Source organism: Trichechus manatus, unplaced genomic scaffold (assembly GCF_000243295.1).
Source record: "Trichechus manatus latirostris isolate Lorelei unplaced genomic scaffold, TriManLat1.0 scaffold00016, whole genome shotgun sequence".
Taxonomy (NCBI): domain Eukaryota; kingdom Metazoa; phylum Chordata; class Mammalia; order Sirenia; family Trichechidae; genus Trichechus; species Trichechus manatus.
In genome coordinates, this window is record NW_004443952.1 from 20,722,692 (window position 1) to 20,748,907 (window position 26,216).

At 36.2% G+C, this 26,216-nt stretch overlaps 1 protein-coding gene across 3 annotated transcripts in view; it reads left to right on the plus strand.

The window, feature by feature from the left end:
- The window catches only part of ERP44 (endoplasmic reticulum protein 44), an 85,171-nt gene that overhangs the window by 16,305 nt on the left and 42,650 nt on the right, over positions 1-26,216 (plus strand). Inside the window, exons 1-4 of one of the 3 annotated variants that reach the window (XM_023727466.1) lie at positions 13,949-14,019; positions 15,735-15,774; positions 18,830-18,961; positions 19,994-20,109. In XM_023727466.1, the coding sequence (XP_023583234.1) occupies positions 20,010-20,109 (100 nt within the window). In that variant the 5' untranslated portion in view covers positions 13,949-14,019; positions 15,735-15,774; positions 18,830-18,961; positions 19,994-20,009. Of the gene's footprint in view, positions 1-13,946; positions 14,020-15,734; positions 15,775-18,829; positions 18,962-18,996; positions 19,389-19,993; positions 20,110-26,216 lie in introns of those variants that run through there. The other 2 variants (XM_004372227.3, XM_023727465.1) reach the window with 2 other exon arrangements.

Genomic DNA, 26,216 nt, shown 5'->3' on the forward strand with positions numbered 1-26,216 from the left:
AACATTTAACTTTTTTGTGATGACTGAGGGTATCTATGAGTCGGAATCGACTTGATGACAACAGGTTTGGTTTGGGTTTTTTGGGGGGTTTCTCGAGGTAGCAGTAGCCTTCTAATTGCAAATTATACTACCTTTTGTAAGTCTCCCGATCTTAACCTTATAGCATTTCATACTCTTAACTACCCCATTCCTTCCTGAAATGCTGTTCTCCCTGGTTCTTGTATACTGCAATAGTTCATTTGTGTTCTCTATCACTCATTCCCTCACTCTTTCTTCCTCTCTCACTCTCTCATTCTCTTGGTCTCTCACTTTTTCACTGGTGGAATAAGAGAAAAGGGCCTACATTTAAGGGACAGAAGACAGTAAGGAGATAAAGTAATATTTTTGGAACTGCAGATTGAGACCCATTAGTGGGTTGTGAAATGAATTCAACAGGGCTACAACCAGCATTAAAAAAGATTTAGAAATATCACAGTGCACTGAATATAGTAAAGATAAGTATTTTGAGAAACTTTTATTTTTGTGTATGTACTGGATTGCAGTTTGAAGTGTATTTCTTGCTGTGGGACATGGTAAAAAAAAAAAAAAAGGTTTGAAAGCCTCTGCTCTAAGGTGATAATACACATTCGGTTTGCATTTCTCTAATGGCTAGTGATCTCGAGCATTTCCTCATGTGTCTGCTAGCTGCCTGAATGTTTTCTTTGGTGAAGTGTCTGTTCGTATCCCTTGCCCATTTTTTAACTGGATTATTTGTCTTTTTGTTGTAGAGGTGTTGGATTTTCCTTTCGATTTTAGAGATTAGACCTTTGTTGAATTTGTGATAGCCAAAATTTTTTTCCAATCTGTAGGTTCTCTTTTTACTCTTTTGGTGAAGTCTTTTGATGAGCATAAGTATTTAATTTTTAGAAGATCCCAGTTTTCTAGGTTATCGTCTGGTGTTTGTGTATTGTTAGTTATGGTTTGTATGCTATTTATGCTGTGTATTGGGACCCCTGGCATTGACCCTATTTTTTCTTCTATGATCTTTATAGTTTTTGGTTTTATATTTAGGTCTTTGATCCGTTTTGAGTTAGTTTTTGTGTATGGTGTGAGGTATGGGTCCTGTTTCATTTTTTTTACAGATGGACCTCCAGTTTTGCCAGCACTATTTGTTAAAGAGACTGTCTTTTCCCCCACTTAATGGACTTTGGGCCTTTGTCGAAGATCAGGTAACTGTAGGTGGATGGATTTACATCTGAGTTCTCCATTCTGTTCCATTGGTCAGTGTGTCTGTCGTTGTACCAGTACCAGGCTGTTTTTACTACTGTAGTTGTATAGTAGGTTCTGAGGTCAGGTAGTGCGAGTCCTCCTATTTGATTCTTTTTTTTTCAATAGTACTTTACTTATCCGGGATCTCTTTCCTTTCCATATAAAGTTAATGATTAGTTTTTCTGTCTTGTTAAACAATGCTTTTGGTATTTGGATCGGGATTGCATTATATTTGTAGATTGCGTTAGTTCTTATACGGCAAGTTTATATAGTCTCATCTTATGTACGTGTATCTAGAACGTCACTGTATTTCTGTTGATGTGTATTTTTCCAAAATGTGGTTGGTTTTTTTTTTTTTTTTTTTTTGGTGGGGCAGTTTTAGTCTAGTAATGAGTTTCAATGTTTTATTCAGTAGAAGTACTGAAGCTCAGAACATTAGAGTCTAAAGCAGCCTTAGACTGTTCAGCCCTGTTAGTTATGGACTTCCTGAGGTCAGAAAGCAGAGAAGTGAGTGGTAGAGTTGGTCCCAAAACTTGGGCCTCCTGGCTGCCAGCTCATAGACTGCATAAAATTATCAGGAGGTTAAGTTGTGGTTTAATCATAACCTCAACTAATTATCTCTAAGAGTTGGAAATGCAATTAAAGTTTTTAACGAGAGTTCATGTTCAGAAATAAACAATGACTAATTCTTTTTTTTTTTTTTTTTTTTTTACACTGAGCATACATTACTTTTTAAATTCTCTTAGACTGTAGCCAATTTTTATAATTGAAGTATGTATTCACTTTAAAGCTATATATGGAAAGCTTTGGTTTTGGTGGTGGTGGTGGTGGTGGTGTTAAGTGCCATCGAGTTGATTCCCACTTATAGCGACCCTAGGTGCAACAGAACGAAACACTGCCCTGCCCTGTGCCATCCTCGCCATCCTCACAGTCGTTGTTATGCTTGAGCTCATTGCTGTAGCTGCTGTGTCAATCCATCTTGTTGAGGGTCTTCCTCTTTTTCACTCACCCTCTACTTTACCAAGCACAATGTCCTTCTCCAGGGACTGTTCCGTCCTGATAACATGTCCAAAGTACATGAGACGAAATCTCACCATCCTTGCTTCTAAGAAGCATTCTGGTTGTATTTCTTCCAAGACAGATCTCTTCATTCTTCTGGCGGTCCAAGGTATATTCAGCATTCTTTGCCAACATCATAATTCAGAGGCATCAATTCTTCTTCAGTCTTCCTTATTTATTGTCCAGCTTTCACATGCATATGAGGTGATTGAAAATACCATGGCTTGGATCAGGTGCACCTTAGTAGTCAAGGTAATGTCTTTCCTTTTGAACAATTTAAAGACATCTCTTGCAGCAGATTTGCCCAATGCAATACATTATTTGATTTCTTGACTGCTTGTTTCCATGGGCATTGATTGTGGATCCAAGTAAAATGAAATCCTTGACAACTTCAGTGTTTTCTCTGTTTATCGTGATGTTGCTTATTGGTCTAGCTATGAGGATTTTTCTTTATGTTGAGGTGCTTTTTGTTGGTTTTGGTACTTTGGGCTTGTTCTTAAATCAGCTGCTGCTTGGCTGAAACTCAACTGTTAGCAGGCCTAAAGCACCAGTTTTGTCAACAGCTGTTTTGAAGCCCAGACGGGATATTCAGTAGGCAATTTGGAGGTATCAGTATAAAATTCAAGTATTTGGAAATTAGGACTTTTGTACTGCATTTTTAAATTAATACATTATGACTAAAAGTCAGAAGGATTTGAGGTTAAAATTAAAGTTAGGATGACTCAGGGACCCAGAAGATAGCCCCTCTTGCGTCTACTTTAAGGTTTATGGAGTGCTTCAAAACTTCAGAAGCAGAGAGTTAGAGAACAGCTTTTTTTTTTTTTTTTTTTTAAGTTCTACTTTGTCATTGGGTAGCTGCTGGTCTTTGCTTTCTACCTCCGAAATTGTCTTGAGATTTGAAGTAGACAATATCTTCTTAATTGCACCAATGCTTGTTACTTCTTTCTTTACCTTTCTCTCATGAAAACTAAGAAAAGGAGAACAGAAGTAGGCAAAGAAGATAAATTCATAAATTCAGATTTCCTTTTAACAGTCAAGATCATTCTCTGAATGTGTCCTAAATTATATAAGTTAAGATCTCTAACCCCCGTATTTAGCAGCTGTTGCTGTTGGTATATGCATTTCTACATTGTGCAGAATATAAGGAAAACATTACTGAAGGAATGTCTGTTTCACTACTAAACATGTGGCCCTCACTGTTTTTTGGTGAGTCAAAAAAGTCTTTAATGAAAAACTTTTCTTCAGTGAAAACTTTGGTTTCTTGTTTTCCAAATTCACTTAGTTCACAAAGGGCTCACAGGCTTTATAGTATCTTAGTCCTAAGTAGCATACTATGTTCTAGGTTAAAAAAATTTTATTACCAAACCCAAGAATGATTCCATTATTATATAGACGTAAAGTATTAACCCACTGCTTACTTTAAAAATATGTATCTTCTAATTGTACTGTTACTTCTAACCAAGCCAATTCTAAATGTCAATCCCATTTAGATATGAGAGGCAGTTGGTGTTTAGTTCATCCACTGTATTATATTGGCTGTCTTTCCTTCTCTGTCTCACTTTCACACTCTACTGGTGCTTCTTCATCCCCCAGATAAACTGCTTGCACTCGACTCCTTGTCTCAGGTCTACTTCTGAGGGAAGCCTAAACTAAAATAGGCAGTAATTTTTCCTGTAAAATTTTATATATTCTGATATAGCTGCTTGCATCCTCATGGTGTCATTTTACAAGTTTCCTTATATTCAGTGTTTTCTGTACAATGTTGTTGTGTGCCATCCAGTCGATTCCAACTCATGGCAACTCTATATGACAGAGTAGACTGCCCCAAAAGTTTCCTAGGCTGTGATCTTTACAGGAGCAGATTGTCAGATCTTTTCTTCTGCGGAGCTGCTGGTGGGTTTGAACCTCTGACATTTCAGTTAGCAGCGGAGCGCTTAACCATCGTATGACCAGAGCACCTTTTTCTATACACTAGCTTTCACATTTTGTTTTGTTTTTGTGAAGAATACTTCAGAAGTGGTATTTTGTATTTCCTATTCCATCCCATCAAGAGTCATAATATCTGGTTGTCCCAGTTTTAGTGATGCTAAGGTTATTTAATAATAGTGTCAAAATAGTTGTTCCACACGAATCAAAAAAACAAAATAACAAATGTTGGAGAGGCTGCAGGGAGATTGGAACTCTTACGTACCGCTGGTTAGGAATGCAAAATGGTACAACTATTTTGGAAAATGATACGGTGCTTCCTTAAGAGGCTAGAAATAGAAATACCATATGATCTAGCAAATCCCACTGCTAGGAAATATGCTAGAGAAATAAGAGCCGTCACACAAATAGACATATGCACACTCATGTTCATTGCAGCATTGTTGACAATAGCAAAAAGATGGAAACAACCTAGGTGCCCATCAACAGATAAATGGATAAACAAACTATGGTACATACACACAATGAAATACTGTGCAACAATAAAGAACAATGATGAATCGGCGAAGCATCTCATAACATGGATGAATCTGGAGGGCATTATGCTGAGTGAAATAAGTCAATCACAAAAGAACAAATATTGTACAAAACCACTTCTGTAAAAACTCGTGGTAAGGTTTACACACAAAAAGAAATGATCTTTGATGGTTACGAGGAAGGGGAAGAGTGGAGAGGGAAAAACACTAAATAGACAATAGGTAAGTGGTAACTTTGCTGAAGGGTAAGACAGTACCCAACACTGGGGAAGCCAGCACAGCTTGTCCAAGGCAAGGTCATGGAGCTGTATAGACACATCCAAACTCCCTGAGGGACCAAATTTCTGGGCTGAGGGCTGTGGGAACCATGGCCTCGGGAGCATCAAGATCAATTGCATAACGTAGTTTATAAAGAAAATGTTCTATATTCTACTTTGGTGAGTAGTGTCTGGGGTCTTAAAAGCTTGTGAGTGGCCATCTAAGATATGTCTACTGGTCCCACCTCCTCTGGAGCAAGGGAGAATGGAGAAAACCAAAGACGCAAGGGCAAGCAAGATTAGTCCAAAGGATTAATGGACCACAACTACCATGGTGTCCACTAGACTGAGTCCAGCACAGCTAGATGGTGCCTGGCTACCACCACCAACTGCTCTGACAGGGATCACAATAGAGGGTCCCAGATAGAGCTGGAGAAAAATGTAGAACAAAATTCTGACTTCCAAAAAAAAAAACCAGAAACAAAAGGGCAGACTTACTGGTCTGACAGTGACTGGAGAAACCCTGAAGAGTATGGCTCCAGGACACCTTTATAGCTCAGTAATGAAGGCAGTCCTGAGGTTCATCCTTCAGCCAAAGATTAGACAGGCCTATAAAACAAAACGAGACTGAAGGTGCACACCAGCCCAGAGGTGAGGACAAGAAGGAGTCTCAGAAGAAAGGCCCGGGGATGTACTTCCAAAAAATCATCCATTAAAAACCGTATGGAGCACAGTTCTACTCTGACACGCATGCAGTTGCCATGAGTCAGAGTTGACTCGAGGGCAACTGGTGGTAGTATTTAGTTTAAGGGGTGCTCATCTTTGCAATTCCAATACATTGTATATTCAGGTAAATTATTGCATCCAGTTTTTAGATACAGTGACTATGCATCAGTTTCTTCTAAGAACAAAACACAAATTATATCTACTTTTAATGGAAACCTATGTACAATCAAATAATTAATATGTAAGAAAAAGTATAAATGGCAGTGATTTTTGTTTTTATTTTGTCTGTGGTTGTTTTTACTGACAGACTTTGAGATTAAGGATTATATATTCGAATTATTATTTTTTTTGGTATAGCATATTTTCCCCAAACATGTCTGTACCGTATTTTGTGTTATATAAAGAATGCTTGTAATTGGTCTACTGTTACTATATAAAAGGAAATTGGTTCTGGCGTGTTCAACATGGATTGCACTGATACTATAGGACGGTTGTACCACTGAGCAATTTAAGGGTTAAAGTAGCTTCCCAGTGTTTTTCTACACTTAGTCTTATTTTTTCCCTCTCTTTGAACTTTCTAGTTCATTATAATGCTTCTGGGAATACTAACAGTGAGATGTGCCTTGATTGATACTCAACTTCAAGGCTCTCACAGTGCCTGTCAGACTTAGCTTCTTTTCTCCAGGGACCTTTTCACATCTCCTAGCTTCCTGCAGCCAACTGCAAACCTCTACATTTCCTATTGCCTGCCAGCTTAATGCAAAACTGAGACTCTGAGTAGACTGACATTGCAGTCAGAGAAGTGGCCTCCAGGGAGGAGAAGCAGCCTGGGTCCCATGGCATTGGGGCTTCAGGTGGTGGCCTGATTTGCCAATCTGGATTAGAAATGGAAGAGAGTTGTTGCCTGGTACATTACTTATTTCTTGCGAGACATAGTTTGTAAAGGGCTTTGAAAATCTCCCAGCAGAAAGGTGGGTAAATGAAAGATTTAGCAAGAATACCCTAAGCTATAACTGCAGAATGCCTAGCAGCTGTAATGCCAGTTGAGATGTAATGCCACAGGGAAGGAGAAATCCTCCATTAAAGTTTGCATTTTGTGCAGATAATTTTCATACAGAACTAGCTATTCAAGCTATTTTCTAGTTAGAGGCAGTATACTTTTAAAAATTAATATTTATGTGTATTTCCAATAAAATCACAGATTCCACATTTTTCTAAAATTCCAGCAATTTGCTTGTCAATACAAAATTCTCGTAAATGAGTCTTGTTTGTGTGTTCCAATTTGAAGACCCAAAACATTGTACAGAGTTTAAAATGTTAATTCACTTGCTTCTAGAATAAAAAGTATTATTCTTTAGAACAATGCTTTTTAAACTTTAATGTGCATAGGAATCATCTGGGGATCTTATGAAAATATCTGGGATGGGGCCTGAGATTTTGCATTTCTCACAGCTTCCAGATGATGATGCTGGCTCAGAGACCGTACTTTAAAGACTTAAGGTATTGGGTTTAAACAGACAATGTCACTGGAAATACTTTTTGTTTTCTAAACTTATTTACTCTAAGACACTTTAATCAAACACTTAAAGCACAACCTAGCAACTACTGTAAATATAAATCTTGCTAACAGGAATAATATTTGATAACCTCTTCTGCCTAATTTTTTATTAGCCTCTGGCCCTGAGAGTCCCAAATCATTTCTTTTCATTACTGAATTAACAAACTTAAATAGCACCATACAAGTAGTTTTGGATTTTTATCCACCAATGTAACATAGCTATTCTTAAATAAGGGTAGTCTGTATGCTGAAGTGTCTGGAAATTATGTCAAAGAACAGCTAGGGAACCAGAAGAAGGTATTATTAAGGACTCATGACAGCTCTTCGACAATGATGTAGAGGGGTTTGTGCAGTGGTAGGAAGATCGCTTGTAAGATTCCCTCTAAGTCTGAGTCTATTTGTTATCATCTAGTGTTGTACTTGTCAGCATAACAGTTAAAAACATTGAGTGTAGACTTTATTCCTGTTTGATAACCTTATTTTCCTAAAACACATTGAAAATGTTTGCTGGCTATTCCCATTGCTATACCTTCTGTCCCCACTTCTCACCTCAAACACCCACCTTCTAAATTCTTAGTTAAGTATTATGTTAATACATAACCTATCCATTCATCCATCTTATTAACTCAGTAGATATTTGAGTACTTATTGTGTACATATAAGGCACTATGGTAGGTGATCTGTGGGATACACAACTGAATAAGGTACAGTCTCTACTGTCAAGGTACTTGCAGTCTACTAGAGGAGGTAAGACACTAGCACAAGTAACCATTGTGAGAAATAATGTGTTAATACACCCTACAGAAAATGCTCTGGGTATTAAGAGGAGAAATGAATCACTGTAATCTGAGACCACCAGGAAAAGCTTCATAGAAAAGGGAGCTTTTGAATTGGGTCTTGAAAACTAGATAGGCTTTTCTAGCAGAGGAAACTGAATGAGCAAAGTATTGATGCAGGAAAAAAATAAAGCATGTTTTAGGAATTGCTGCTAGTGTAAAGCCCTTCATTCTTGGATTTATAACTTAAAGGATTTGAACCATTTGTGAGTGACCCTTAAAGGGCCATGTAGTAATTTTCCTGAGTTACTTATTTTATTCCCTTGCTTAGAGCCTAGTGTTTCAGTCAATGAGTGTGGCTAGCGATTGGCTCAGCGTTCATATCTTAGTCCATCTTTATTGTTCTCTATTTACTCTCATTTCATTTTTCATTTTTACGTTATGTTATATGGGAGGAAATGTATGCCTATTAATAATCTAGGATTTGTGAAGCGCTTGGTGCAAATTCTCTCAGTTACCAAGGGTCTGCTATAGATAGGATGACTGTGTAACTTATTGTCCAAACTGGGATCCTTTGAAGAATGAAAGGGGGTGGTAATATTAATAGTACTCCAGGGCAAGAGGCATAAACTGCAGTTGCCTCAAGCAAACTGGTGTATATGGCCAACTAAAATGTATGATTAGCTTTAGTGCATGTTAGTTGGAGTATAGACTCTGGATGGGGAGCAGAAGGATGTAATTCAAGAAAGACAAGTGTGAGCTATTTTTGAAGGATTCTAACTGTCAGGCTAATGAGTTACACGTACACTATTGGCCTTGAAAAAACCCTCGAAGACTTTGGCAGAGGAAGAATTGATGTACGCAAAGCCTCATTCAGAAACATTAGTCTGGCCTGTGTGAGTTCGTTAGATTGAAGGGAGATACCCAATTCACGGAGTGCTATGGTAGTTTCTATTATGGGTATATTCAGATAGTAGCCACTGGTCATTATACTAGGAAAATTTATTTTAAAAAATGAACAGGGAAAATTTTATAATGTATATTTTCAGTATGTGTTATTATTGATGTTAGTTCATACTTCTGAAGAAGATTTGGTTGGAATAGTGCCTTGCTCGGTAATTGTTCTTTCAAAAGAGAAATAACGCTAGGACTTCACAGTGAGTACCACAGTGTATTTTGTGTGCCACAAACAGTTAAGCGCTCAACCACTAGCTGAAAAGTTGACAGTTCAAACCCACCCAGAGGGGCCTGGGGACAGCCCTGGTGATCTTCTTCTGGAAAGTCGCATTCTTGAAAACCCTGTGTAGCAGTTCTACTCTACACACATGGGGTCTCCATGAGTTGGAATCAACTCAACGGCAACTAACAACAACAGCATTATAGCATATATGTTAATATTTTATATGTGTTAATATTCTAGCAATTAAAATATTAACAAATTAAATATATGTTAATATTTTAGCAGTTAAAATTTGACCAAACATTGAGCGCTTAATAAAAGATACTTCCAAAATTAATTAATTTTGTAACTTTATTGTGGTAAAATATATATATAACAAAATACTTGCCATTTTAACCATTTTTAAGTGTATAATTCAGTGACAGTAATTACAGTCACCAAGTTGTGCAACCATCACCACTATCTATTTACAAAAATTTTTCATCACCCCAAACAAAAAACTCAGTACCCCTTAAGCAATAACTTCCCATGTCCCCCTTCCCGTAGCCCCTGGTAACCCACTCATAAACTTTTGTTTCTATGCGTTTGCCTATTCTAGATATTTCATATAAATAGGATAATACCATATTTGTTCTTTTGTGCCAATTTTATTTAGCATAATGTTTTGAAGTTTCATCTGTATTGTAGCTTGTATCAGAACATCATTCTCTTTATAGCAGAATAATTTTCCATTGTATGTATATACCACATTTTATTTATCCATTCATCTGTTGATGGACATTTGTATTGTTTTTATCTTTTGGCTATTGTGAATAATGCTGCAGTGAACATTGGTATGAAAGTACCTGTTTGAGTCTCTGCTTTCAAGTCTTTTGGACATATACTTAGGAGTGGAACTGCTGGATCATATGGTAATTCTGTTTAACTTTTTGAGGAATTGCCGAACTCTTTTCTTCCAAAATATATTTTAAAAATTTGTTGTTGTTGGTTGCCGTTGAGTCAGTTCCAATTCATGGTGACCCTTTGTGTGCAGAGTAGAATTGCTCCATAGGGTTTTCAAGGCTGTGACCTTTCAGAAGCAGATTTCTAGGCCCGTCTTCTGAACTGCCTCTGGGTAGGTTTGAACCAACCTTTTGGCTAGTAGTCTAATTTTTAACCATTTGAGCTACCCAGGAACTCCTGTTTTTAAAATATTTTCTTTTATCATGTAATCAACTTTTGATTGTATCTTGTTTCAACTTGATGGCTAATCTAGAGAGAATTATAATTTCTCAGTAACTCATATTCCCCTAGCCTGCTTTTCCTTTTTCCATTCCCATCCCATGGAGTATGTCAGACTATTAACAAAAAAGTAATTTTCTACCTGGAAAAGTAGGCAAAGCTTCATGGAAGAGGGAACTCCAAGGTTACTCTTTGAAGGATTGGTTATGTAGTAATGGAGAAAACGGTATTTCAGGTAGAGGAAACCATGTATGCAAAGAGAAGGGAGCAGAAAAATCATGGGATGTATTTTGGGAAAAGCAACTGATTGCTGAGTGGCTTCTAAAACACAATTGAAGTATAAACAGTGCACTGGGATCCCTAGCCAGCTAGGCAGTCCTGGAGAATAAGCTAGCTGTTTGTTTTTAAATGAATTTGGGTACAATACTTACCACTTCACTGGTGTACTTTCTACATAAAGTCATATCACTAGACATATCTCAGACCGAAATGTTTATTAATTGGTACAATAAAGGCATGTTGAAGGAATTAATCAATGAATTTTGGAATATGATTGGAGATACCTCTCTCCTCAGCTTTCCTGGCAAGAAAATGAGTCAATCAACTGAAGAAAACAACCAATTTATAAAATATTTCATAAGTTTAGTATGTATGCTTACGTATACTGTCTTAATACTCCATCATTAGAAAATATATTCTCCTCTACTGATTAAAAATGTGTTTAAGTTTTCGTCTTTTTCTTTCTCTTTTAAATAAATTAAAAACTTTTCCTTCAAGTCTAAATTTAAAAAAATTAATGATTCTCTCCCCACTTCCTTGTTTTGGAAACCCTGGTTGCATAGTGGTTAAAAGGTACAGCTGCTAACCGAAAGGTTGGCAGTTTGAATCCATCAGCACTTGGAAACCCGATGGAGCAATTCTACTCTGTCCTGTAGAGTCGCTATGCGTCAGAATCGACTCGACGGCAACGGGTTTTTTCCTTGTTTAGAGCTACTTCTATTTATTTTATTTAAGCGCTATAGCATTTGACACATGAAGATAGTTTCCCCAGGAGAATCTTTGTTTCTGCCCAGGGCAGACATGAAAAGAAACAATTTGTCAGACTAGTGGAGCTTGCTAGCAATTCAAATAAACAACCTGTCTTTCCCTTCATACTGCTTATTAATAGAAATGTTAATGATTATAATAAAATGCCTTATTTATAGCCTATAGCATGGAGAGATTATTGGGTCCGAGACAGTTTTCTTGCTTTCGACCCTCTTATGAAACATAACTGTTAATCTGAATACCAGTCCTATCAATTGCATATTCGTTGGCAGAGTGTCTCACAAGGAATATTTAATACAGCTAAATCAATCATTGACTCATTTTTGTTACCTAGCATCTAAATATTATTTTCATGTAAATATTTCAAAGTAAAAAGCAATTAAACTTAGAATATACTTTTCTGTAAACATATATTTTGATAGGCAGTCACTAACTCTTTACAAATGGGCTCCCTTGGTTTATACAACTGAAGACCACCATCAACTCTAGTCTAACATTTATCACATCTCTCTTTCCTCCTTACAACTGCCACTAGTTTGAGAGCTCCTTAAGGCAGAGCACACCATGCCTTATACATTCGTGTTTCTCAATACCTAGTAAACCAAAAAAACCAATCCCATTGCTGTTGAGTCGATTCTCAGGGTGACCCTATAGGACATAGTAGAACTGCCCCATAAGGTTTCAAAGGTTGTAAATCTTTTTTCCCCCGATACAAAAATTTATACATACACAGAGGCGGTAAATCTTTACAGAACCAGATTGCCACATCTTTCTCCCACGAAGTGGCTGCGGGTTCGAACCACCAACTTTTTAGTTAGCAGCTGAGTGCTTAACCACTGCTCCATCAGGCCTCCTCTCAGTACCTAGTAGATGCTCTATAAATGACTGTGGAGTTATTTACTGATTTGACTTTGATAATGACTGACTTCATCCTTTTATATTTTTATGTCTTCTTAACTTTTTCTTCAACACACAATCTACTGTAAAGTCTTATTGTACCAATGTATTTGGATTCTACTGTTATCTACAGCTGATCATATAAGGGAAGGATCTGTTATTGAAATATTTGACAAGTAATGATTCCTGAGAGATGTCTGATCTTTTCAGTTAAATTTTGAGGTGCCAAAAATAATAAAATCAGTTATATAAGCAAAATACCCAGAGATTTTTCAACTTCGTAGCTCACTTTTGTTACCAGTACCAGTTGCCATAGAGGCAATTCTGACTCATCATGACCACATTTGTTGCAGAGTAGAACTGTACTCCAGGCTTTTTCGAGGTGCCTCTGGGTGGACTGGAACCTCCAGCCTTTTGGTTAGCAGCTGAGCATGTTAATCTTTTGAACCACCCAGGGACTCCTAGCTTACTTTTAGGAGGGTGTAATATATTGGTTGCTGGCAGAAATGGTAGTCAGCTATTAGCTACCCCATTTTGGTAACTTGAAAATAAGACTTAATGTTATTCTTAGACTTTTTCTAAGAAGAGCATAAATTGAAGTATTTCAGATAATTAGGTAGACTTATTTGTGTGCCAGCATCAGTGTGTCTCTTTATACTATTCAGAAATAGAATTATTGGTGAATTATAAAACTTTTGAGTTGTAACTGTTGTAAGTACTAAAGTGTCTATGAAATGAGTAGGTAAGGGAATAGTCTTTGTACCTTGATCAGGTCCTGCATTAGTTGACGCTCAATAAACAGCAATGATTCAGTGAATGAATTTTCACATACAAACTCTGATTTGAATAAAATATTCTCCAAGCAGCGAACACAAAATGTGCTAAAGATGGAACCTAAAAATAAAGTATACTATGTATACTTTTTAAAATAAGTAAATAGCTAGTTTACTTTAAAGTTATCTCTCTTCTTTGGGTTGCAGATGGCAGGCTTAGATTTTCTTTGATAAACTTGGAACTTTGGCTTTCAGACACTTCAAAGCAGAAGCAAAAGTATTCTTTCTTTAATACCCTCTCACTTAACACATTGTTATCACCAGGAAGTAAAAATGAGACAAGAAGGACTTCTGGTTCACAATTTGCAAAACACTGTCTTGACGTTTTCCCTTTATTCATTATTATTTTTTTTCTATCTTAGAAGAATGCTAAGATAGAATCGGTAAACTTAGCTCTGATTTTATATTCAATATGTTCAAAACCAGTACTCTTCTGGCATTTTTTTTTTTTTTTTTTTTTGGAGATTTAGAGATGAAGTTGTTGAAAGTATTAATTTGAAAGGGTGAGTAAAATTTCAGGTTTCTTAATTGTTTTGAAATGATGTCTTAAATATTTGGAAGCTTAGCAAGTCTCATTTGAAGTATAAGTGGAACCAACTTTATTCATAACTTTTTTTAGACATTCTGCTTTATTTTCCACTTGTGGAAACATTTATTAATTCCAAATTTTTTAAATTTTCAGGTAACTTGGGTTTTTTCTCCTGTAACAACTGAAATAACAAGTCTTGATACAGAGAATATAGATGAAATTTTAAGTAAGTACCTCAATATTTTTTAAAGTACGCTGTATTGTGTTTACGCAAGCACAGTAAAAGCTCAGTTACCTAGTATAGTTGAAAAATTGACATTTGGATTAATTCCATAGCTGACTGTATGAACAAAATACTTTTGGTTTTCATCTTTAGTAAAATTTCTTAAAATGTGTATGTTTACTGTGTAAATAAGAAAATTTATAAACATTTAGTTTTGTTTCTTTCTCTTGTTATAGATACCACTCTTAATAACTCGTAAAATATTTTGCTGAAGCCTGGTTAGAAGCCAGCAGTTCCCACTGTGCAGTACTGATTTTTATACTGACCTTGGGACATAGCCTAGACATTTTTTTGTCTTTTTTATTCTAGCTAAATCACCTGCTTTAGTCTCATTATTGCCATTTGGCCAAGTAAAGTCAATAAATGTTTTACTGAATGATTTATTTGCTGAAAATGTGATTGTAGATATAATTAACTTAGGGAGAGATTTCTTGTTTTTAAAAATAGTACAGTGAAGATGAAGACATGGTTGATAGAAAATTTACAACTTATAAGCTTTAAAAAATATACAATGTGTATACTTTTTTTGTTTTTTTTACCCACTGGTTTGAGCATAATAAAACCAAAAGTAATAGTGTTAAAAGGAGTTATAACCTTCACTGGGCATCATATATTGTTTTGTGTTCTTGGAATTGGTATTCACTGCTAAAAAGTCTATTCCCACCTTATGGAATCTCTAGATCAGTGGTTCTATACAGTGTAGCGTGCATCAGAATCACCCGTGGAGCTTATTAATATCATACTGCTGGGCCACATCCCCAGTTTCTAAGGGTATTGCTAGGCCCCACCCAAAAATTTACATTTCTTTAAGTTCCTAGGTGATGCTGATGCTTCTGATTCAGGGACCATACTTTTTGAACCACTGCTTTAGAGTAAGTAAGCAAGTGGATAAAAGGTGCTTTGAAGGTAAAAAAGGAAGAAGGGAATTGAAACTCACATACCATTTTAACTCCTTTTATCTTCCAACTTCTAGAATATCTTTTTGTTTAATTTTGGTGACTATTTCAGGAGTTTATTTAAGTTTCTCTGAATTAGGTTTAGGCAAATGTAATGGAGCTACATCTTTCTCATGTTTTCACATCCCGATATACAAGTGATAGTAAGTTATTTTTGCAACAAAGAAATGGGTAGGAACCAGAAAAAGTACATGTCTGCAAGACTGTTGTAGATTACTTGTTGCAGTGAGGTGGGACATATGAGATGTAGAAATAGCTTAGTTATACAGGTCTCTTATGTGAAATAGAATTTTACTTGCAGAGCCGATTCTCAGTTATTCATGGAAATGGAAGATTAACAAATGGGTCATTAAAATCTAGATCATTCCAAAATTCATTACAAACTTTGAGTTACTCTCTGCCATTACACTTTTTATGAGAGTAAACTATTGAGTAACTCACTTGCCTGATCTTAGTTTGATTTCTCATTTGTTTTATATTCTTTTAATATGCAATGAATGTGTAAAATGGAGGATTTTATATATGCAGTCCAGGACTCTATATATGGGTTTTTGAGTGAGAGGTAATTTAATTGTTATTGTGTAATTTTAGTGGGCCCTTGTAATGGGAAAAGAGCATGATGAAAACCCTATCTTCAGTTATGTCAAAATTATGTGTAATTACAAATAACTTTGGTTGTTTGGTTTTGTTTTTCAATTTCAGACAATGCTGATGTTGCTTTAGTAAATTTTTATGCTGACTGGTAAGTAATAATCTCTGTGCTTTTGTTTTTGCATCATTTAAGATATTTTTTAGCTTGCTACATGTGAATTTTTCCTTGCTATAAAGGAGTGAATGGGGAAGCATTTTTCTATTGCAAGACAATATTCCATAGACCAGATTCCACAGACAAAATCAGTTTAAGCTCATTCACAGTAAAACAGCTTAATTTGGTAAAGTTTTGTATTTTAAGAGAGAACTATAACTGATTCCATTCTCCCACATCTAAACTAGTAAAAGCAGGTAACATAAAAACCCAAATAAAACAAAAAATTCTTTTTTAAAAATACACATTGCAATTCTGTATTTTTCTTGAGTGAGGAAGTTAGACAGGGTTTGGAGGTGAGGATTTGGGTGTGGCAAGTTTAGAAGGAAAAATACTATAGATAAGTTTTCAACTCATAGCATCTACTACCTCTTCCAGGAAGCCTTTACTCCATCCCTAGGCTAAATCAGATTCTATTTTCTGTGTTCACATAGTACCCCTTTCTTTGTCTTACTACATTGTTTTATTTTTTATCTTATTTGTTCATGTCCAAGCAACAAAACTTTGAGGACAGATAATATATTACTTAGTATTCCCAGCATTTAGAGCAAGGACTTGGTATATAGATGTTCAGTGAATGTGGCACAGAGATAGGAGGAAGGGAACTTCAGCTGGAGAGAAGTTTCAAACATTCGTGTAATCTTTATTCCTGGACAATCTGTACCTAATTTGACCCTTCTAGGTTTACCTCCTACTAGCTGCCACTACGGTGCTTCAGGCCACGGTCCCACAACGTCACTAGATTCCTGCAACAGTCTCCTAACTTTCTGTGCCTGTAGTCTTACATGTCTCCAATCTGTTTTCGACAACGTAAGCCAGAGTGGTCTTTCCTAAGAGCAAATCAGATTAGTTTACACCCCATCTTTAAACCCTTAAATAGTGTTCTATTACCTTTAGGTTAAAATTCAAGTCCCTTACCTTGGCGTAGAAGGCCCCTCATGCCCTGTTTCCTGCTTAACTCTACGGCTGTATCTCTCTCTACTCCCACATTCTGCTCCTATTATACTTCTTTCAATTCCTGTAATATTCTGTACTTTTTTCATCACTACATCTCTAGTCATATTTCCTCTGCCTGGATGGATCACTGTTCTCTCACCCATGTCTTTACCTAGTTAAGTCCTAATCATCTTTCAAGTCTTAGATTAGATAACACTTTCTCCAGGTCGCCTTCCTTGATCAGTGCCCCATCTCCCTTTCCAGTCAAGTTAGGAACTCTTCTTATATCTTCCTGTAACACCCCTTAGTTACCCAATCATAGCACTTGTATGCTGTAGTTTAGTTGGTGGCTCCCTACTACATTGTTAGTTTTCTGAAAAGTTACCATATCTTTTTCAAAAGTAAACCCCAAGCACTTTAGATAAAACAAAAACAAAAATAAAACCAAACCCATTGCCAGTGAGACAATTCCGAGTTATAGCAACCCTATCGGACAGAGCAGAACTGCCCTATAGTGTTTCCAAGGAGTGGCTGGTGGATTCAAACTGCCGACTTTTGGTTAGCAGCTGAACGCTTAACCACTGCACCATTAATACTTGACAAATAAGTACATAATAAATATTTACTTGATGAATGAATATGTGTATGGTATGGGTATTTAAAGAACCTTAGTAAAAAGTTGAAGATAATATAGAGAAAATACCATTTATAAAATGTGTAAGAAAGGTAACATTTTCCAATGTAAATTAGGATTGTCCAAATATAATATTAGCCGTACAATTTGGTAGAAGATTATCTAGTCCAGTCTTTCACTTTAAAAACTAAGAAAATTGAGATGTAGAGGAATAAAGTGGTTTCCCAAGTTTATCTGACAAGATTGTGGCACAGTAAAACTAGAATGCAGTTCTTTTGACTGAGGGATTTTGTGTGTTGTAAGAAAGAGAAATTGAACATGCTACCACCCTTGTTGCAAAAACTGGACTGGAAGTGTGGACTATTTGCAGTTATTTGGGAAAACATATTACCCAAAGAATACCTTGAGTTGTTCATGGATTAGCATTCTTTTATTCAACTGAAGACACTTAGGTAATTGGCTGTAGGACACAGCCTTGTATTTATAGCCTCAAAGACTAGATCCTGAGTTCCCTCTGGAATTATGAACATGGCACAGCTTAAGGAAGAATTTTGTAATAGAGCTGCCAAAAATAGTGATATGCTTCAGAGTGTAATAAACCATAGTAGATCCTTATTAATGCTGTCATGTGCCAGGTTCTTTACAAACATTGTTTTTAATGCTCAGAACTATCCTGCAGGTAGGTATTATAATTTCCATTTTAGGTTGAGGAAATTGAGTCTCAGAAAGGCCATATAGCTAGTAAGTGGTGGAACTGGGATTTAAACTCAGGTATGTTTGACTCCAAAGCTTATTTTTTCCCCACTAGGTCATACTAGTAAATGCCCCAAAAGTGTCTCTGCAAAGACTTGCGCCTGTAGGTGATTTGTAAAGGGTTGATTCAAGCACTAGATTGGTGATTGGGCTCAGATGATCCTTAAGGCCCTTTTAATAAGTCCGTTGCCTCTGTGACTTTAGTTTTATAAATGTAATGTTTCCAAATGTTTGGACACATGTATATGAAGGTACCGTAATATTGGAATTGAACTTTTATTTCATCTTCCCCTTTTACCTTTTGGTATTAAAACTGATTCTATTTTAAACTTGAACTTGTACTTAAATGCTTACTGGGCAGCAAACTAGATAATCCAGAAAGAAGGAGTCCTTGATGTGTGTCTTTACCTTGCCCTTAAGCCAGGAGACAGTCACTGATTCTTTACTATGCCACATCCTGGTTCATCAAACAACCATTGATCAGTCCTTCCCCTCTTGCTGCCCCCATGCCCTCTAGCACCGTATTTTTAGCAAACTGTAAGAACTCACAAACCTGTGGTCCTAGCCTCTGCAGTTCTTCCATTCTATCACCTTTTTAATTTAATAGACATCTATTGAATGCTTGTTAGAATATGTAGTCAAATAAGACACGGTCCCTGATGTCCACAGACCCCACCCACCTATCCCAGATGGGAGAGATTTAAGAATGCTAAAAGAGGAAAGAGCCACTTGAAAGCAAGAGATTGAAGATACAGATTGTGTCTCCTTGATATATTCTAGGACATCTCCTTAGGAAGTCAGGTGAGTGGGCTAGAAGAGATATGTATAAAAAGAAATAGGGAGGAAGTATAAAGTTTGCATTCTTTCATAGGCTTTATAATATCTTTATTGAATTATAGCTAAAATGTGTGACCTAATCACAAGTCGATTAAAGAGTTCAAAGGCTTCATTTAAATAAATTTCTTGATAGAAGAGGACTCTGAAAGCAATGATAGCAATTATAGTTTCTGTTTGTTAACAAGTACTCATATACCCTTTTCATGTGAGAAAAATGACCATTCTAACCCAGCTGATAGTGTGCTGATTCTGATTCTTCCCTTTTTTTCTTATTAGCTCCCATTCATGACCAACAGCATATATTTGTGAAGTGGTTGGCCTGATTAAGGGACAGTCAGAATTAGAAGTCAAGTTTCTGGAATATTATGGGGTTTATCCCCCTCTTTTTAAGGTAAAAAGGAAATACGGGCAGGAAGTCCTGTTTAGGAATTTAAGATATTTGCACCTGGACTTAGTATATACAGATATAAAAGCCCATTTTAAAAATGGATAAATTTTGAAAGGAAATATTTCATTATATTCTTTTAATACAACTTTATTTGTTTAGCTTGCTAATTTGCCTATGAGAGTTTGATTGAGCTAGCCAGCTTTAATGTCTCATATTTGCAATGAAGTTACTTTAAAGCTTTTTTTATACAGAGAAGGCTGATTACTTTTATAAATGCTCAAGTCTCAGTAGTCACAAGTCCTAGTAGGTATCTCAGAGGGCTTATTTCAGACTTGTTTCCTAGCCTCTGTGATAGATCCTTAACAGTGTGCTCTGTAATATTGGCAATCTTTTAAACGTGAAAAACGAAAATCTTTGAGTTATTTATAGTCTTTGAATTCGCATGGGAATTGTCTTCCTCTTCAGTGAGCAGTATCACGATCCATGATTAAATTGTGTAATCATCCTACAAAGTTGTTTATTGTACATATACTAAATATAAATAGCTGATAACTGAAATTTCAATATTTCCGCTTCCACTTGTAATTGGTGTCCTTCTCTGTGTATAGGTGTCGTTTCAGCCAGATGTTGCATCCAATTTTTGAGGAAGCTTCCAATGTCATTAAGGAAGAATACCCAAATGAGAATCAAGTAGTGTTTGCTAGAGTTGATTGTGATCAGCACTGTAAGTACCTCAGTAGGAAGTCTGGAAGAAACTGTCCCATCCCTACCTCTCCTACACACCCACACACACCCTTTTTTTTTTTTTTTTTTTTAATGATCCACTTTCAGTGAAGCACAAACCAAAAAGGCTCTAGTGACCTTGGTTAAATTGTTAATATTTAATCTTTGTGTGTTTATAACACTACTTTGCATTTTGCCTGTGGGAAAGTTTTTGTTGTTATTTTTTCCTTTAAATGTATTATGGGTAGCAAGTTGTAATTAGCAATATTTTCTACCAAAGCAGATATCAAAATCGATAAAGTTGAAATACAGTTTCAGAAGAAAAAATTGATTTCTGTTATTCATAAAATCATGAAAAAAGTCCCGTTTATAGTCATTTCAAATAAGATAATCTCAGATTTTTTGTGTGCTTCTGTTATTTAAAAGGTTCTCCTAAGATTGGCCTAGACGATCTTTGAGGTGTAATTAGCTCTGGTTACTAATTATAATTACTGAGAATATTAAAAAACTTACGTTAAACTTAAAATTCAACTTCTTGGATTTTGCTTATCCCAGTTGAACATTCTTTATAAAATCCTCATGTTTTCTGCGTACTTAACAGATGTCTCCAGTGTGAGCTAGTGCACTGGCCGTGGTGTTTCCTCCTGAGTGCCCCGTTACTCTTGGACTTTCCTCTTTTATAGTACCAAGCTCATTGTATTTGGTACTTGTAGATCGTTGTGTATTGGTTGTCTGACCAGCTACATTGTCAACTTTTCAAGGGCAGGGCCTTTTTTTTTTTTTTTTAAATGCTTGGTTTTAAGTGAGCATTTAAAAAATGCCTAAGCAAACCACTTATTAATCTCTGTAGTTTGAGCATCTGACATAGTTTCTGGGAGAGAGAGACTTCTCATTAAAAGCTTGTTGCATTGCGTTATTGGTAAGTTGGTCTGAATATAGAAACTCTCTCCTATTCTGCAAGTTTTCTATCCTGTACACTTAACCTACCAGTTAGAATTTGTGTGTGTGTGTGAGAGAGAGAGAGAGAGAGAGAGAGAGAAACTAACTTTTCATTTTACTGATGAGAAAATAGAAATAAAGTGACTTAACCAACATCACACAGCTTAATGTGTAGTCAAGCCAGAATCAGAATCCAGATCTCCTGACCTAAATGCCGTTACAGACCTATTTGCTTCTCTTCTGTTCAGTTCAACAAGCATTTTGGAATTTACTCATACAGCTTACTAGGCAGAAACAACTACTGGCAAAGCATTTCAAAGTCACACAAGCCATATTGCTACACTTCTGTCTGCTGAGATTCATAGCTATATAGGGTGAAGTGAGCAATAACAGGTTGTCAGTTCAAGCATGGACTGCATTTCCACACTGCTTTCTGGATCTTTCCTCCCACCTTTCACCCACAGAGAGAGAACATGATATTTTTGGTGTGGGCTCTCATTTCAAATCTTTCCGTTCTGTGTTTAATTAGGCATTACAGTGTAGACGATAGTCCTTACTTTCACTGAATTTGGACCATAAAAATTGAATTAATGCTCTCAAGCTTAGAGTCATTGGAAAGAAAAATTGATATTTATACGATTGAACTGTAAACATGGTTTATTCTGTCTTTTAAACAGATTAACTTACTTTGAGATAAATCTGACATCATTACTAGCAATCAGGTTCTTTTTTTATGGGAGCAAATAGCCATAGTTTAGATGCCTTTTGATCCATCAGAGAGATCTACAAAGTTAGTAGCTACTAATGAAAGTTTTATCTCAGACATTGTGTATTCTCTCTGAATATTTTTTCCTTTCTGTATAATTCTTCACTTTTAAAAAATGATATTATGAAATCTCTATTGATGATTTATTCACATTTTCCTCTGTCTTTAGAGATTGTTGTAAGACAGACCATACTTTTTGGTAAGCCCTTATGTGCCAGTTAGACTGCAGAGATTTTAACCTGAAAGAACCTTAAGAATCCTATAATCTGGAAAGAAATACCTGTTAGGCAAGTTCTTCTTTGGTGAGATTTCGTATAGTGGCTTTTGTTTGTTTTTTGTGGTGAAAATATACATAACAAAACATATGCCCATCTCAGCAATTTCTACATGTACAGTCAGTGACATTGATTACAGTCTTCAAGTTGTGTAACCATTTTCACTGTCCTTCTCTAAATCAAGGAGCCCTGGTGTTACAGTGGTTAAAGCACTCTGCTGTCAACCTAAGGTAAGTGGTTTGAACCCACCAGCTGCTCAGCGAGAGAAAGATGTGATAGTCTGCTTCCGTACAGATTATAGCCTTGGAAGCCCTATGGACAGTTCTACTCTGTCCTGTAGGGGTGCCATGAGTTGGAATGTACTCGACGGCAATGGGTTGGGTTTGGTTTATATATATATAAACCATATATAATTTATAGTATTAGGTTTTACATATAGGCCTATGATCCATTTGGAGTTAATTTTTATATGTGGTAAAAGTTCATTCTTTGCAGTAGTTAAGAGCTCAGCTGCTTACCAAAAGTCAGCAGTTCGAATCCACCAGCTGCTCCTTGGAAACCCTGTGGGGCAGTTCTACTGTGTCCTGTAGGGTTGCTATGAATCAAAATTGACTTGACGATAACAGGTTTTTTTTTAATCAAGCTATTCCAGCATCATTTGTTGAAAACACCATCCTTTTTTCACTAACTGCCTTTGCATGTTCTTCAAAATCAGTTGGTCAAATATGTGTAGGTTTACTTCTGGTCTCTATTCTGTTTTGTTGATTTATTTTGTCTTTCTTTACATCAAATCACACTCTCTAGATAACTGTAGCTTTATACAGTTACGTCTTGAAGTTAGGTAGTATAAATCTCCCAACTTTGTACTTTGTTTTTATGAAGTCTTTTAATTATTCTACTTGCTTTGGGTTTCCATATGACTTTTAGAAACAGCTTGTTAATTTCAAACAGCAACAGCAACAACAAAAAGCCTGCTGGGATTTTAATTGGGATTGCTTTGAATCCTTCAACCAATTTGTGGAAAATTGTCATCTTAATAATACTGAGTTTTCCAGTCCGTGAACATTGTATATTTCCCCACTTATTTAGGTCCTCTTCAGTTTCCCTCACTAATGTTTGGTGGTTTTTAATCTACATGTGTTTGTCAGATTTATCCCTAAGTATTCCTTATTTTTGATACCATTATAAATATTTTTTTAAATAACCTTTTTATTTTGGAATAACTGTAGATATATAGAAAAGTTGGAAAGATAATAGCATTTTCTTTTGCCTCTTACCATTTCCTCTAATATTAACATCTTACATTTTTTAAAACTTAGAAACTAACACTGGGTTTATCTGATATTTTTGGTTGGGTCTTGCACATCTTTTATTTCTTATTTTTTGACGCTATTGTAAGTGGCATTGATTTTTTTAATTTCAATTTTTGATTGTTTATTGCTAGTATATAGAAATACAATTGATTTTTGTATATTGATCTTGTATGCTGCTGCTTATTAGTTCTTACAGGTTTTCTGTAGATTTCATAGTATTTTCTAATTAAGTAATATGTTATATGCAAATAAAGACAGTTTTACTTTTTCCTTTCCAGTGTGGCTACCTTTTCTTTTTTGTGCCTTATTAGACTTGCTAGAGCCTCTACTACAATGTTGAATAGAAGTTAATTCATGCAAAGTGCTTAGAACAGTAATTGCTACATAACCAAAAAACAAAACCCATTGCGTCAATTCTGACTCATAGCTACTCTACAGGACAGAGTAGAACTGCCCTATAAGGTTTCCAAGGCTGTCATCTTCACGGAAGCAGACTGCCACATTTTTCTCCCGAGGAGCGGCTGGTGCGTCCAAACTGCTGACTTTTCAGTTAGCAGCTGAGCACTTAACCACTGCACCACCAGGGCTCCTTAATTGGTACATAGTAAGTGCTTAATAAATCGTAGCTTATTATTATTATTTTCCAGATTGTCCATTTTTACTCACCAGCGATTTTGTTATTTTTGTGGTTTTCTCATCACAGGACTTCACCTCTTTTTTCTCTTGATTCTTCCAGCCTAAATTATGTATTTGTGTGGTCTGTCTTAATTTCCTTATGGCATTTTTTCCAGCTAAGTGTACCTACTTGTTTCTTCAGGATTAGCTTCTGTTAGGCATAGGAAGCTTCCTAGCAAGAGTAGAAGTGGTCTCAGAATCAAGATACCATCCTGCCCACATACGTATCATTCTTAGTAATCACCTGTCTAATATTGTGGCAGCCTCTTTTGTCCTGCTCTCTAGGATATTAGTCTGTCTGCTTTGCTTCTGATTCACAGCTTCACTGAGACCTTCCATTCAAAGTAATGTTATGTTTTGGAAAAGTTCCTGTAGAAAGTTTCTAGTCAAATCACCTGGAAAAAAACCACTGTTTATTGAGTGCTTACTGGGATTTAGGCATACTTCTACATGTATTGTTCTGGTTATCTTTATCATAACCCCTTGATTTAGATAGTATTGTTCATTCATTAAACAAAATTTTTTAGTGCTGCTTTATGTAGTACACTGGGTTAGGTCCTAGAGATATGACAGTGAACCAAACACACTCCGGAAGGCAAGGGAAGTAAACACATAATTGTACATTGTGATAACTGTTCTGAAGGGAAGATATTGGGTGCTATGAGATAATATTAGTCTAACCTAGTCTGGGGTGGGGGGGTTAGGGAAGTCGTCTCTGAGGGAATGATCCAAGACTGGAAGGAAGAGTTGTAATTATTAAGGGACATATGAGAAGAAAAATGTTTCAGGCAGAAAAAGGAGTAAGTGTGAAGTTTCTGAGGTGGGAAAGAACATTGGGCTTTCAGAGAGCTGGAGTATATTATCATCATTTTATAGATGAAGATGCTGAGGGACTTAGAAAGACTGAGTGATTTACCAAGGTTACATAGTAAATGGAAAGAGCTAGAACTGTACCCAGGAGTATACAGCTTTTACCAGGTAACTACTGTTTTGTAAGTTAAAATAGTGTTATTTAAATGGGGTTTTGTCATAAAAACTAAGAATTCACCCAATTTTTTAATAAAAATGACTAAAAATGTCTTATTATGAATTATGGAGTAAATTTGTCTAAATTATGGCTAAATGTGTCTGAATTAACAGGACAATATATAAACAATAAAAATATAATTACTTGTATGTGTTCGCATTCATTGTTTCTATACTATGTGGCCCAGCCCTCTAGTAGGGCAGAATTTTTTCTACTACTAGAAGCCAACTAGCTACTTACTAACTCTTATTGAGAAAATCACTTAAAAATTACTTGATTCAGCACTCTCCATAAAAAGTCTCAAGATGTGTGTAGCAAAAGAGAGAAAAGTGATAGGATGTTTTGGAGTCTAGATGAGGGTATGGAAGTGTTCGTTACATTACTTTTCATCTTCTCTTTAAGTTTGAAATTTTTCAAAATAGAAAATTCATTTTAAAAAAGAGTCACTGAACCTGTGGTTTGTCATTGACTAAGAAAAGAAAAAGATGGGAGGAGCATTGCTGCCTTAGAGTTTTTGAGAAAATGTGTGTTTTTGAGAAGATGTGTGTGGAAGCTAGAAATCTGCATTGTACAGGTCCACTGTGATATTGCTAATTGTGCTTTCTGTTTATCTTTAATAAATAGAAATCTGCATTGTATAGGTGCACTGTAATTTTTTCTTTTTGTACTTTAGATGAAGGTTTGTAGAACAAATAGTTTCTCATTAAACAGTACACATATTGTTTTATGACAATGGTTAACAACCCCACGACATGCCAACACTGTCCCTTCTCAACCTTGGGTTCCCTATTACCAGCTTTCTTGTCCCCTCCTGCCTTCTAGTCCTTGTCCCTGGACTGTTGTGCCCCATTAGTTTCGTTTTGTTTCATGGGGCTGTCTAATCTTCGGCTGAATGGTGAACCTCGGGAGTGACTTCACCACTGAGCTAAAAGGGTGTCCGGGGGCCATACTCTCGGGGTTTCCCCAGTCTCTGTCAGGCCGGTAAGTCTGGTTTTTTTGTTCTACATTTTTCTCCAGCTCTGTCTGGGACCCTCTGTTGTGATCCTGGTCAGAGCAGTCAGTGGTGGTAGCCAGGCACCATCTAGTTGTACTGGACTCAGTCTGGTGCAGGCT